Source organism: Notamacropus eugenii, chromosome 1 (genome assembly GCF_028372415.1).
Source record: "Notamacropus eugenii isolate mMacEug1 chromosome 1, mMacEug1.pri_v2, whole genome shotgun sequence".
In the NCBI taxonomy this organism is placed as follows: Eukaryota; Metazoa; Chordata; class Mammalia; order Diprotodontia; family Macropodidae; genus Notamacropus; species Notamacropus eugenii.
The window spans coordinates 162,448,847-162,462,955 of record NC_092872.1 but is presented as its reverse complement, the minus strand read 5'-3'; the positions used below and the strand labels follow the sequence as shown (position 1 = coordinate 162,462,955).

At 37.9% G+C, this 14,109-nt stretch overlaps 1 protein-coding gene across 6 annotated transcripts in view; it reads left to right on the top strand.

Annotated features, from left to right (window-relative positions):
• The window catches only part of CHD2 (chromodomain helicase DNA binding protein 2), a 122,559-nt gene that overhangs the window by 79,389 nt on the left and 29,061 nt on the right, over positions 1 to 14,109 (top strand). For 5 of the 6 annotated variants that reach the window (XR_011968861.1, XR_011968859.1, XM_072617379.1 and 2 more), the window contains 4 exons: positions 2,098 to 2,273; positions 4,281 to 4,322; positions 8,849 to 8,988; positions 12,752 to 12,835. Coding sequence is in view for 4 of the 6 variants with exons in the window: in XM_072617379.1 (XP_072473480.1) it covers positions 2,098 to 2,273; positions 4,281 to 4,322; positions 8,849 to 8,988; positions 12,752 to 12,835 (442 nt within the window). In the remaining 2 variants the exon portion in view is untranslated. The remainder of the gene's footprint in view (positions 1 to 2,097; positions 2,274 to 4,280; positions 4,323 to 8,848; positions 8,989 to 12,751; positions 12,836 to 14,109) is intronic. The other variant, XM_072617362.1, reaches the window with a different exon arrangement.

Here is a 14,109-nt window from a genome sequence, read left to right as displayed (position 1 = left end):
GGCAAAAGATAGTCCCTGCTTTTGAGAAACTCAGATTCTGATGAGGGAAACAATACACAAACACTTATGCACAAACAAGACATATAAAGGACCAAGTAGAGATAATCCACAGATAGAATGCACTAATATTAATATTAATTATTTAATTCGTATTAAGTAATTAATATTAAGGGGGATCAGGAAAGACTTCTTGAAGAAGGTAGTTTTAGCTGAGATGAGGGATGTCATGAGACAGATGAGAACTGAGAGAATTCCAGATATGGGGACAGCCAATGAAAATGCATGGAACTGGGAAATGGAGGATCTCATTCAAGAAACAGCAAGGAGACCAGTATCAATGGGTCACTTTGCATATGTAGGAGTGATGTATAAGAAGATTAGAAAAGTAAGGTGGGCTTGTTTGTGATTAGCTTTGAATACTTACTAGAATTTTATATTTGATCCTGGGAGTTTCTGGAATTTATGGAATAGAGAGGTGATATAATTAGACTTGTCCTTTAGGAAGGTCATTTTGGTAGCTGAGTGAAGGAAGAATGGACTCTTGGGAAAAGGCTTGAGGCTTGGGCCAACTAGAAGGCTGTTGCAATAGTTCAAGTGTGAAATGATGAGGGTTTTACATCAGGGTGTTGGCAGTGTCAAGAGATGAGAATACATGGGAAAGAAACTATAAAAATAACATTGACAGAAGACTTGGCCACAGATTGGATATGAAGGAGTGAAAGTGAGAAGTCAAGGATGACCCCTAGAATGGGAACCTGGGTGACTGGGAGGATGGCAGTGCCCTCTATAGGAATAGGAAAGACAGGACAAGGGGGAAGTTTTAGGGGTGGAGGAAAGAAAATCAGTTGAGTTCTGGACATGTTGAGTTTAAGATGTCTGTGGAACATACAGTTTGAGACGTCTCATCAGCAGTTGGGTGTGAGAGAGGTTAGGACTAGAAAAGTAAATCTTATCATTAACAACAGCAACAATAGCTAATATTTATATAATGCCTACCATGTGCCATGCACCATGCCAGGTGTTTCAGAATTATTGTCTCATTTCATCCTCACAACAGTCCTACCATTTTAGAGTTGAGGAAACCAGGGCAAACAAAGGTTAAGTGACTTGCCTGGGCCACAAAACTAGTAAGTGTCTGAGGCCGGATTTGAACTTAAGTCTTCCTTACTCCAGACCTAGTTCTCTATCCACTGTGCCACCTAGTTGCCAGAGATAATAGTTGAATTTATAGGAACAGATGAGATTTCCAAGTAAAATGGCATACCAGGAGAAGAGAAGAGGCTACACAATAGGACCCTATGGAACACCCAAGATTAGTGGATATGACCTGGAAATCCACGAAAGGTGATTGAGAAGGATTGGTCAAAAAATTAGGAGACCTAGTTAGATTAATGTTCTGAAAACCTAGAAGTAAGAGAGTATCAGGGAGATGAGCATTAAAGATGGTGTCAAAGGTTGCAGAAGGGTCTATAAAATTGGATATTGAGCAAAAGGTCATTAGATTTGTTGATTAGGAAATCACTGGTAATTTTGGGGAGGGGAATTTCAGCTGCATGATCAGGTCAGAAGCCAGAATGTAGCGTTAAGAAGAGAGAAAAAAAGTGGAGATCCTTGATTATTGACAGCCTTCTCAAGAAATTTAGACAGCATAGGGAAAAGAGATAAGGGATGATAACTATGGGCACGATTTATCAGGTGGGGATGGAGGAGACATGAGCATATTTGTAACTAGCAGGCAAGCAGTCTATACTGGTAACTTTTTGCTCATGGTTATATAAACGTTAATATAACTGTGAGGAAGAAGTTACAAACATAAACTTTGTTAATAGCATTTTAAAACTTTATATTTAGATAGCCCTAGTTCATAGAATACTTTCACATATATTCTGCTTTGATCCTTACAGCAACCCTGTGAGGTTGCAACGTAGGTATCATCATAGCTCCATCTTACAGATCAAAAGACTGGAAAAATAACCTGTCGAAGTTCAAATAGCTCCTTAGTGGCAGAAATAAAGTTCAAATTCAGTTCTTTAAGTCACAACTGAATAATGGGCTTCAGTACTTGTCACACTGTCAACCTGCTTCTGGTTCTTTCAGGCTCAGGCTAATGATAGTGATTCAGATGTTGAGTCCAAAAGAAGGGCCCAGAGATCTTCTGGGTCAGAGAGTGAGACAGATGACACTGATGATGACAAGAGGCCAAAGCGCAGAGGACGTCCTCGGAGCGTCAGAAAAGACCTTGTAGAGGGATTTACAGATGCTGAGATTCGAAGGTTAGTAGAGGCTTCAAGTCATGCTTGTTTCAAATCATGGGCTACTTTGAGTAAATGGATAGTATATGAATGCAGTCAGTCTGCAAATACTAATTTGCCTTGGGTGATTAAAGTGACTGCATAGGTGGGTTCTAAGACCCCAAGAGAATGGACCAGAGCCCCTTCTGTAGTGCCCAGACTTATATCTTCTGGTGATTCTGCATTTTCTTGTTACTGCTTCCTCTTTGGTTACTCCTAACATTATTTGACACAAGCAAAAAACATTTCTGAATGAACTGGCCATCTCCATCATTAAAATAATTAGTATTATGCATGGAGAAATTTTGTATGTGTTCTAGTGGCTACAAGTGAAGGTAGTACTATTTGTTTTGAGAACCTCCTATCCTTATATCTCTTCCTCCACTATATTCCTCTTAAACCTATTCTTGTCCTTATTTCCTCTAATCACTGCACCCCTTTCTCCTTTGCTATAGCCTCATTTTCCTTTCTTTGAAATTTGACTCTTTCGTTACTAAGCTTCACTTGACACTGTCTTCTGACACCCTTACCCCTTCTTGTGGCTACAGATATCTTGCCAGTTCCCATCCCTAGGCTAGCCCCACCATTACTCCATTCTCTGGTTTTGGGTGCTACCCAAAGAACTTGAATCTTTTTATCCTCTGTTTTTTTCTGTCTACAAACATACTTAGGTTTCCACCACCCTTAAAAAAAGTCGAGTAAACTTGGCCCTGCTCTTTTTTATTTCCCAGGCAAACTTCAGATAACAGAACAGCAGTCAATCCCTTTTCCTCCATCCCCCACCCATAAACACAGGGAAAAACCAAGCCAAAGTGATTTATATTCATTGTCTTCAGTTCCTCACCTTCTACTTACTTTTTACTCACTAGTAATCAACTTCTGACTTCATCCTTTGATTAAAATTTCTTTTTCCAAGTTTATCAGTGACTTTTTAATTGATGAAGCCTTTGGCTTTTTCTCAGTTCTTGTCCTGGGTGATTTATTACTTTGATACTACTGATCACCTTCAGAATACTTTCTCCTCCTTTGGCTCTCGTTGTACTGCTTGTTTGTTTATCATTCTGGAGGTCTGACTGTCCCTTCTCAGTATCCTTTGCTGAATTGTCATCCATGTCTCATTATCAAGTATGTTACATCCTGTGACTCAGTCCTAGGCCATTTTCTTTTCTTCCCTTAGACTTTCTCTTTTAATTAACTCCTTTCAGTTTAGTTTTCTGTGCAGATGACTTGCACATTTACATATCCAGCCCTTATCTCCCTAGCTCCCTTCTCACATACGTTTCTGCCTCAGCATCCCATAGGTATCTCAAACTCAGAACGTCCGGAATGGAGCCCATTTTCCCCTTTGCCTCCTCTGTTCTTCCTCTTCACTTGCCTACTTCCAGTGATCCAGTTTTATGACTTCAAAGCAATCCTGGGCTCTTCACATTCCCACATTCCCTCAGCTTAGACACCCTCTTTGCTCACTGCTCTGAATTTTGCTTGGCTGTGCGTGTATGCCCCCACCGACACCTCTGTAAAGCGCTTACTCTTTCGTTCCACTTTTGTCTTTATACCTTCCCCCTCTCTCCTCCCACTCACACTCTTCCTAGCATAGGACCTTGCATAGCCAGCACTTAGTAAAGGACTGTTGAACTGACATATACTATTGTTAGACTGCTCTCTTACAGCCTTGCTTTTTAAGTGTGCTCTAGATTGGGTGTCTTTTATCTTCCTGGTGCCACACCACCTTTATCCCCCAGCTCTGTATTTCTTTGTCTGCACAGATTGACGACAATAGGAACTGGGATTGGAATAATTGCCATAAATGCGTCGTGTTCATGATGAATTGACAATTGCATAGAACGGAGTTTACCTGAAAACTTTGTAGGAGTTTGCAGAGTGTTCCATGTTACTCAGCGTGAAGTGAGGGAACACTTGAAAGTGTATTTTAGATGTTTTGTGATTTTAACGTAGTTCTTTATGCATCTTTACTGTTTTTCTTCTTAGGTTCATCAAAGCCTATAAGAAATTTGGGCTCCCTCTTGAACGGTAAGTTCAATTCTTTATTCACAGTTTAACCAATGGTATGCAGACTTTGTTTACTAAATCAAAATACTCTGATACTTTGTATACACCAGTGATGGGATCCCTTAGCCTTTTTTTTTTGTAAATAGTATTTTTTTCCAATTACATATAAAGATAGTTTTCAACATTCATTTTTGATAAGATTTTGAGTTTGAAATTTTTTTCCCTCCCATCTTCCCATCTCCCATCCCTAAAATGGCAAGCAATCTGATATAGGTTATACATGTATAATCACACAAGCATATTTCCACGTCAGTTACGTTGTGAAAGAAGAAATAGAATGAAAGGGAAAAACCACAAAACAAACAAATAAAAAGTGAAAATCTGCGTTCAGACTCCAGAGTTCTTTCTCTGGGTGTGGATAGCTGAGAAGAGCTAAGTCTGTCACAGTTGATCATGGCACAGTGTTGCTGTTACTGTGTGCAGTGTCCTCCTGGTTCTGCTCACTTCACTCAGCATGAGTTCATGTAAGGCTTTCCAGGGTTTTCTGAAATCTGCTTCTCATCATTTCTTATAGCACAATAGTATTCCATCATATTCATATGCTACAACTTGTTCAGACATTTTCCAACCCTCAATGCCCAGTTCTTTGCCACCACACAAATAGCTGCTATAAATATTTTTGTATACATAGGTTCTTTTCCCTTTTTTTATGATTTCTTTGGGATACAGACCTAGTAGTGGTATTGCTGGATGAAAGGATATGCAGACCCCTTTTGAGCATAGTTCCAAATTGCTCTCCAGAATGGTTGGATCAGCTCACAACTCCATCAATAATACATTAGTGTCCCCAATCACTTATATTTCTGTAAATAATACTGAATACAATTTATATTCAAATCATTAGATTTGGTGCAGTTTCCAAACAAAAAAACTGTAGGTTTGTTATTACAGTATTTTCTGTTATACTTTTGAGAGTGTACCGGTATTGAATTTGGTAATCGATATAGCAGAGAAGAAGCTGTGTGTCCAGTTGTCTAGTATTCTGTTTTCATTTGCAGACTTTTAAAAAAAAATACCATGTAGTACATAACAAACCCATGTTGGGTGGACTCCCTGTGGTAAAAACAACATGGGACATGGGACAGCATGGACAAGAGTCACACAGGATGGGGAGCCTGTGAACCTGCATAGAAAGAACTTCCATTTCTGTGAGATCACAAATATTTTGAGCATTTGAGTCATATTACTGATGAAAGAAATTGTCCTGATTCTCATTATTACTGATAAATGTCTGCTGTAGTACTTTGAAATTTAGAGCTCATGTAGCTTCTCCTTTGGAGAAGGGATGTTGTCCTTTCAGAAACAAATATCATAAACTGTTACAGACAGGAATACTGAAATAAACAGTATATACTGCATAAGCATATGCACATACAGTTCTGAATAGAAGCGTTGAGTCCAACAATCTTAACTTCTAAGCCACTATCTCTATCCAAAGGATACATTTCTGTAGTGCTATTATTTTTAGAACCTTGTTATTTTCTGTTGTTTAGAGCCAAGGTTTCTGGCTGGTTTGGATAACAAGTAGAGTTAGTTTCATTTGATTTTTCTTTTTTGATAAGTAAGGAATGTTGTGTTTATTCAGATCTGAATGCTGTGCACCTGTTGGACCTTAGCATTAGCTGGATTAATAAGTAAAAGCCTCAAGTTGTGGCAGACAACGTGTCCTCCTGGATGGTTATAGGGAAGGTTAGATAGTTTTTGGACTTGGTTTGCAGTGGAACCTGGAATCATAACAGAGTATATTTCACTGTAATAGAGAATGTTAGCTGCCTTGTAGAGAGAGACCATATTATGCATCTCTCTACTATTTATGAAGGAAGGAAGGAAACAAGTATTTGTTAATTGCTTACTATGAGCCAGAAACTGCTAAGCAGTGAGGATACAAACATAAACAAAAAGAAAGACAATGCCAGCCCTCAAGGAGTTTATATTCTAATGGGGGAAACTCACAAAAAGATGAAAAACATGGGAATTTGGGGTGGGGATGGTAGGGGTAAAGGTTCCCATTGTAGGGGTGTTGCTTTGAAGTCTGGAAAGCTAAGAGCCAGCTGGAGGGCAGTGAAGGCAGCCTGGCTTAGGCCTTTCAGAAAAGAAAAATGGAGGCTCCAGGAGGAACACAGTAATGCTAGAAGGGGAACATGCAGAGGAGCATCCCTGGGGAGAAGGCTGCATGGGTAGTAGGATGTTCCAGGACACCAGGACCCCAGAAATTAAGTGAAGTTCCAGAACTAGACAGTAGCAGAGGCATGCTTTTGAAGTCTATAGTCAGGAATAGGGATGAAAAGGAAATAAAAGCAGGCTGGTTTGGGCCCTTCCACCAAATAGAGGTTCCAGGAAAAACTCACAGTGGGAGTTGAATATTGAAATATCTGGTAAGTCCTATGAGCCGAAGTCAGTAACATTAACTGAATATCCGCTGTATGAAAAATACTGACTGGGAGCCAGTTTTTAGGTACTTGATACATTCATTTACTTTATATACTTACAGAGATAAACAAAACACATAATAGAAGTAATTCAGTACATAGCTTCTAGAAATATTGTATGAAATGGAAGTTAGGATGGTAAGGGAATAAGTAGTTGAGAAGCAACATTCTAATAAGATTAAATTTAACAGAAATATATATAAAGGTCTGTATTTGGGTTTAAAAAGTAAACTTGACAAGGACAGGAAAGGCTATCTATGAAAGACCTCTGGGGGTTTTAGTGGATTGAAGACTACAGCATATGAATCAATTCTGCAACATGAAGGCCACAGAAGTGAATTCATATGTATCCTACATTCATTAATAGAGACTTAGTATCCAGAATGAAGTTGGTTATCTACTTCAGGAGGTAGTGATTTCTTAAATGGAAGGGTTTTTTTTTTTAATTATTTTTTTTAATTGAATTGTTTTGTTTGTTTTCAGTGTTTGACAATTACTTCCATATATCTTAGATTTTTTCCCACTCCCTCCCTGAGAGGGCATACAATCTTATATAGGTTCTACACGTACATTCCTATTAAATGCATGTTGTATAGAAGAATTAAAATGAATGGGAGAAACCATAAAATAATACAAAAGAAAATGGTCTGTTTCTATCTGTGATTCAATTCCATAGTTCTTTCTCTGGATGTGGAAGGCATTTTGCCTCAAGAGTACATTAGAAATATTTTAAGTCCATGCATTTCAATGAAATGCTAAGTCTACCAGAAAAATTCCTCACATGTTGTGGTTGTTGCTGTGTACAAAGTTCTTCTGGTCCTCCTCTTTTCACTCAGCATCAGTTCATATAAGTCTTTCCAGGCCTCTCTGAAGTCTTCCTGTTCATCATTTCTTATAGCACAATAGTATTACATTACATTCATATACCATAATTTATTCAGCCATTCCCCAATTGATGGGCATCCCCTTGATTTCCAGTTTTTGGCCACCACAAAGAGAGCTGCTATAAATATTTTTATGCATGTGAGACCTTTTCCCATTTCTATGATCTCTTTGGGTAGAGTCCCAGAAGCGATATTGCTGGGTCAAAGGGTACGTACATTTTTGTATCCCTTTGGGCATAGTTCCAAATTGCTCTCCAGAATGGTTGGATTAGCTCACAGCTCACCCAACAATGAATTAGTGTTCCCACTCTCCCACATCTCCTCCAATATTTATCATCTTTCTGTTTTGTCATGTTAGCCAATCTGATAGGTGCAATGTGGTACCTTAGAGTTGTTTTGATTTGCATCTCTCTAATCAATAGTGATTTAGAGCATTTGTTGACATGATTATAGATAGCTTTAATTTCTTCCTCTGAAAATTGCCTGTTCATATCCTTTGACCATTTATCAATTGGGGAATGACTTGTATTCTTGTACATTTGGCTCAGTTTTCTATATATTGTAGAAATGAGGTCTTTATCACAGACACTAGTTGCAAAAATTCTTTCCCAGTTTTCTGCTTCCCTCCTAATCTTGGTTGCATTGGGTTTGTGGAAGTCTTAAGAAAGAACTTAGAAAACCACCTGTCAGTGATGAAATGGAAGGGCTGTTTGGTTATTTATGTTGGTTGGATTAGATGACTTCTGAAGTCTTTAATAACTCAGATTCTTTGAACGTAAATAGCATCTGTAGTTTAAAGAGCTCATCATTATCACATGTCAGTGGAATTCATCAATGTGAGCACTTCTCCAGAGATTGTATAGGGCACTTCATAGTGCAAAGTTCCAGTTGGATGCTTACTCCTCCCATGCAGTGTGTAATAATGGCACCAATTATCATACAATTCACATGTAAAAGTATGTAAAAAACACTCTTAAGTGGTTTTTCTTAGGTGTTCTAAGTGCTACTGGAAAAATGGAAAGTAAAAATTTCTCATACATTCTTAAAGTGAGGAAAAGAGAGCAGAAAAAAATTCTTATAAGAGCAGGTGGGAGGGGAATGATGCCAAGGTCTCTGTTCAATATGAGAGGAGTGGGAACAGTATCTGACATGTCCTCAACTTGTCATTCCACAGTCTCGAGTGCATTGCTCGGGATGCTGAGCTGGTAGATAAGTCTGTCGCAGATCTAAAGCGCCTGGGTGAATTGATTCACAACAGCTGTGTGTCAGCAATGCAAGAATATGAGGAACAGCTGAAAGAAAATGCCAGTGAAGGTAAGTGCAGTAGGTCATTTTTCTGAACTCTGGTGCTTGTAGCCCCCAAGGCCACCAATGCTGTAGTTCTGTGTCCCAGTTCATTTGCTGCAGCTGTTCTGATGTTGTCTTTGTGCCTTCTCCAGTGACTTTAAGTTCATGGAGAACTAAAAATAGACATAGATAATAAAGAAGTTGACAACCAAATATTGTTTGATAAGTAGGAATTCAGTGGATATAGCATGCTAGATTCAGTTCAGTTCAATAAACATTTATTGTATCACTGTATGCACATATGTACGTATAAGGTACTAGTGATAAGAAAGACAAAAATAAAAACAAAACCTTCCCTCTAAGATCCTACATTTTACCAGGGGTAGCACCCCACCCTTGATATGTGTGTGTACATACATACATGTAGATTTGTATATGTATATATGCAGATGTGCACATGCCACATGCATACATACACATACGTATATACACATATACGTGTTTATATATACACATATATAAATTCATGTGAGGAGGGAAGGAACAATGGGGAATGAGTGCAGGTAGTGTGTAATGTGATAGAAGGTTTCATGGAGGACAGAGTTATATAGGAAGCAAATTAGAAATTGTATGAAGACAAGTAGGAAGGCTTGCATACTTTAGAATGAACTCAGTAGATAGAATGTGGAGTGGTCAAGGAAATACTTTGTGGCAGTATTCCTGAAATATGTAATGCATCTACAGCATGGATAAGGAAAGAGAGAGACTGGAAGCAGGGTGACTAGGACAGTATTATACTAATTCAGGCCTTTTCAGTGGAGAGATGGGGACAGATGCAAAAGGGGATTTGGAGGTAGGATCAGCAAGAAGACATATGAGCTGAAGAAAAGAGTCAGGGTGGGCATAAGGTTGCCACCCTTAGTGCCCTCATCAGAACTACGGAAGTATGGCAGATGGGCATTTTAGAGGAGTAGATAATTGGTGGTTTTAGATGTCAGGGGGACATCTGAATGGACTTTTGGTTTTTGGGAATGTGGGACAAAAATTTAAAGAGAGACTAAAATCATTATACACATTATACACATACACACAGATATACGTAGATGTATAATAATGAGATTCATCAATTTAGATATGATAATAGGAGGAGGAGGAGAGGGAGAGAAGAGGCTGCAAGGTCACAAATAAGTATTCCATCTTGGCCCACTTGAGAAGCAGTTAGTGTTATTTTTTTATGTATAGCAGAGGCTTTCAGTTGTATGGAGGTAAGGCTGAGAAAGTAAATAAAGAGAGGTGAAGGCGAAACGGAAGCAAGGAAATTGTGATCCAAAAGAGGAATTTCAGAGTTCAAGATTATGGGATGTACGCTGTGCCATCTCTTTGGGTAGATGAATAATAATAAAAATTTAGGTTGTTAGAGGCCAACCTCTATTTATTTAGAGGTTGTTAGAGGCCAACCTGTATTTAATAATAAAATCGCTAACCATGAAAGTAGGGGTTGAAGTAGAGAGGAACTGAGATACTGAACTCCATGAATAAAGAACTTGACTGAACTGGAGACTGGTAGAGTTCTGCAAGAGAGTTGGAGGATTCTTATCTCTGTTGTGGCACAAGGCTTTTGAAGTTAAATTGAGTGAAGCGAGGAAGTGCTGACTTGACAGTTATTGCAACTCATTAGTATCATTAACTCCAAATGAGTGATACTTTGTACCAAGTAAGTAGCAGTAGTAATCCTGGATTGACATAATCATTGTCCTTATAAATTAAAAGGAATTGTTCGGTTTGTATTGTATTATGATTTAATTTTATAGAACATTGCTTGAAGTATACCATTGATTAAGTTTTGTAAATACTTTTATTGTAGCAAGATTTTTGTTACAGTAGGATTTGACCTATAATCGCTGCTATTTCTCTGGGAAAGTCATATGACTTTTGCCATCGATGATGTGTTTTCTTATTTTTGTGAGTTCATGGATCTCAAAAATACTGTACTACAGCAGTACAAATGAATCTTAAACTGAGTTCCACAATCTACCAGCTCTTCTAGAGTCCTTGAGCTTTTGTTGTCCTGTGGTTTCTCCTGTGACATTCCACCTTTACCTGTCCCGTGATTGTCCTGATTTATTCTTTAGTAGTGAAAATGGTTTTTGTTTGTCTATAGATCAGCTAGTAGTCATTGAGTTTGATGGAAACAAATTTGTTATCATGCTTAGTTGATTTCCTCATATAAGAATCACAGAATATATGTCTGTTGCTACAATAAACTAGGGCTATTTCATTATCTTCATTAACTTAATGCCTAGTTCCTGAGATATATTACTTCACACAGAAAAGTAGAATGATCTCAAGGATTTCAAATTGAGTCATTTAATAACATCATTTAGTTAGTAAGCCTTGGTTTTTATTTTTGAATTCTAATAGATTTTTTTCACTTTAACTTTTTCGGCAAGAGTTAAACCTCTTTGTCTATGCCTTAGGTATAAGATGTTAAGTTTTAACCTAACCACTCTCACAGTAGAAATCATTTGAAGATTATCTGGGTGATTAACTTATAAAGTACTTAGAACTTCTTCAAACTAACTACAAAATAACATTTTTATTCATAGAAATATTGAAAGGACATATGCCTAAATTTTCTCTTTAAAATCTTTCTTTTTTTAAAATTCTAAACTTAACAAGCACTAAAAAAGGTCCAGTTCTGTGTATGCAGCAGAACATGAAAATGTGAAGCTCTATTCTACACTGCTTGCTTTTTTAGAAAGAAAAAAATTATATAATTAGTTCTACCTGTTAACTTTCAGAAGTGTCCTATTTATTAGTACTTCTGAACTTTTCTTTGTTTCTTATATGCATTTAAAAAAATGTTTCAGTGCTTCCCCCCATTTAACATTACCTTTGCTCTTACCACCCCTAGTACAAACGAAGAAAACTAGCGGCAAATAAGTATAATTGGACTTCTGGCTAAGATGGCTACCTGAAAGGGTGGCAGACTGCCCAACTCCCACATATCTACTCCAGCAAAACCCTGAAGTACTAATAATGATAATAAATCCAGGGTGAAACTATAGTAAGTGAATTATTTCTGCACTAGAACTTCACAGAAAATCAGCCAGAAGCCCAGTGGTAATAAGGTAGTCAAGCCACCATCAGCTCAGGTTACCCTGTGTGATTAGTTACTTTCTAGGGACACATATTGCCTGTAAGGCTCTATGTCCAGAGGAAATGAGATCAGAAGGCTCCCCTGAGAAAGCTCCAGGGCTGGGATCTTGGGAATCATGGATATAGAGCCAGTGCAGTGGATAGCAACCAACAAAGTATGGCAGTGCTCAGACATTGACATTTCTAGGTCAGCCAGCACTAAGGTCCCTGACATTCTATCCTGTGGCACAGAAAAGGTCCTGAGGATACAACATTTGGAACATCAGGGGGAGACAGCTAACTCTTGGAGGTGGAGAACAGTGAAAGAACCAAAATGACCCAGGTCAAGACCACCAGGGTTGCCCATCCTATCCGAAAGCCCGTTGGAGGGGGTAGGGAAGAGAAGGGTCCAGGACCTGTCACAGAAACCCAATTCAAGAAGTAAAGTTGGAGAGAGGAGTAAATTGATTAAAGACACTCACCAGTATCAACAATTAATGTAAATCTAGAGATCCCAAAAAAGGAGTGAGTAACTCTGACAACTAATAACTGTTAAAAGAGATTTGGGCAGGGGAAAAGGGGAGAGGATTTTTCAAAAGGACTACATGAATATGTACTTATTACTGAATATGTTTTTATTTTTCCTCCTTAGGAAAAATGAAGCAGGAGATAGAAAATGAAATAATGGTTTTGAGGAAAAAATTGAAGGGGAATGAATGTCTTAGAACAGAAAATGGTAAACCTTACCTGAGTAACTCCCTAAAAACCAAACTAATCAATGACTCTACTAGATAATAAGAACTACTATGACAAAACAGAAAAAATTTGAAAGAAAAGAAAATGTAAGACCTGATTTAAAAAACAATAGACCTGGAAAACTGGTCAAGGAGAGGTCATTTAAGAACCACTGCCATCCCTAAACCATGATTTTAAAAAAAACCTGGATAATATACTTCAAGAAACAATAAATTGCCCAGGTCTGTTAGAGTAGAGGCATATGAAAAATAAATCCATCAATTACCTCCTAAAAGAAACCCCCAAAAGAATAGTCCCAGGAATGTCACTGTATTGTTAGTTTTTGCTTAATTGTTTTACTTTTTTGATTGTTTGTAATGTAAAAATAAAACACAGTGATTAAAAATAAAAAGAAACAGCACCAACTGAGATTAGAAAGACTTCGCTGATAACTTTTTGAAAGAAATAGTCAAAAGAAAAGTCCCTGGAATGTCATTGCCCAAATCCAGCAGCAGCAGCAGAGCTTATGGGTCAAAGAAAAAAGTACTTTAAGCATCCAGAAAGAGGGAATTCAAGTACCAAGGGATCAATCAGGATCGAAACAGACTTGGCAGTTTCTTCGATAAATGAAATTTTGGAATACAGTATTCCGGAAGCCAAACTATGAGCATACAGCCAAGTATAACTTAGCCTGCAAAGCTGAGTAAACATCATACTTCTACATTAAGTGTACTTCTGTTGACAGAGAGGACTTTCAAGCATTTATGATAAAAAGATCAGAGCTCAATGGGAACTTTAAGATAAAAACATGAGTCAAGAAAAATCTACAGAAGAAATGGTGAAAAAGATAATTTCATAGATGAATTGACACAGAGAAAAGTGAACAGAACCAGAAAATGCATGTGCACGCATGCGCACACACACACACAGACAAAAACACAAACACACAGAGTTTTGTTTAGAAATACTTAACAGAAAAAAAACAAACAGAAAAAAATAACTCTCAGTTACAAGAAAGTGAAGAAGGGTTAAGATGGAGAGTAATATTGGGGAGGGAAAAGTAAGAAAGGTGGAAGGGAGGAAAATTAAAGGATGTGCCTATCAGTTGAAGGAGGCTGAATGAATTGTGTTATATGAATATAATGGAATGTTACTGCACCATAGGAAATGACCAAAGAGACTTTTTCAGAGAATCCTAGGAAGTATAAGCTCATGTAGCATGAAGTGAACTGAATCAGGAGAACCATTTTGACAATGAAAGCAATATTGTAAAAA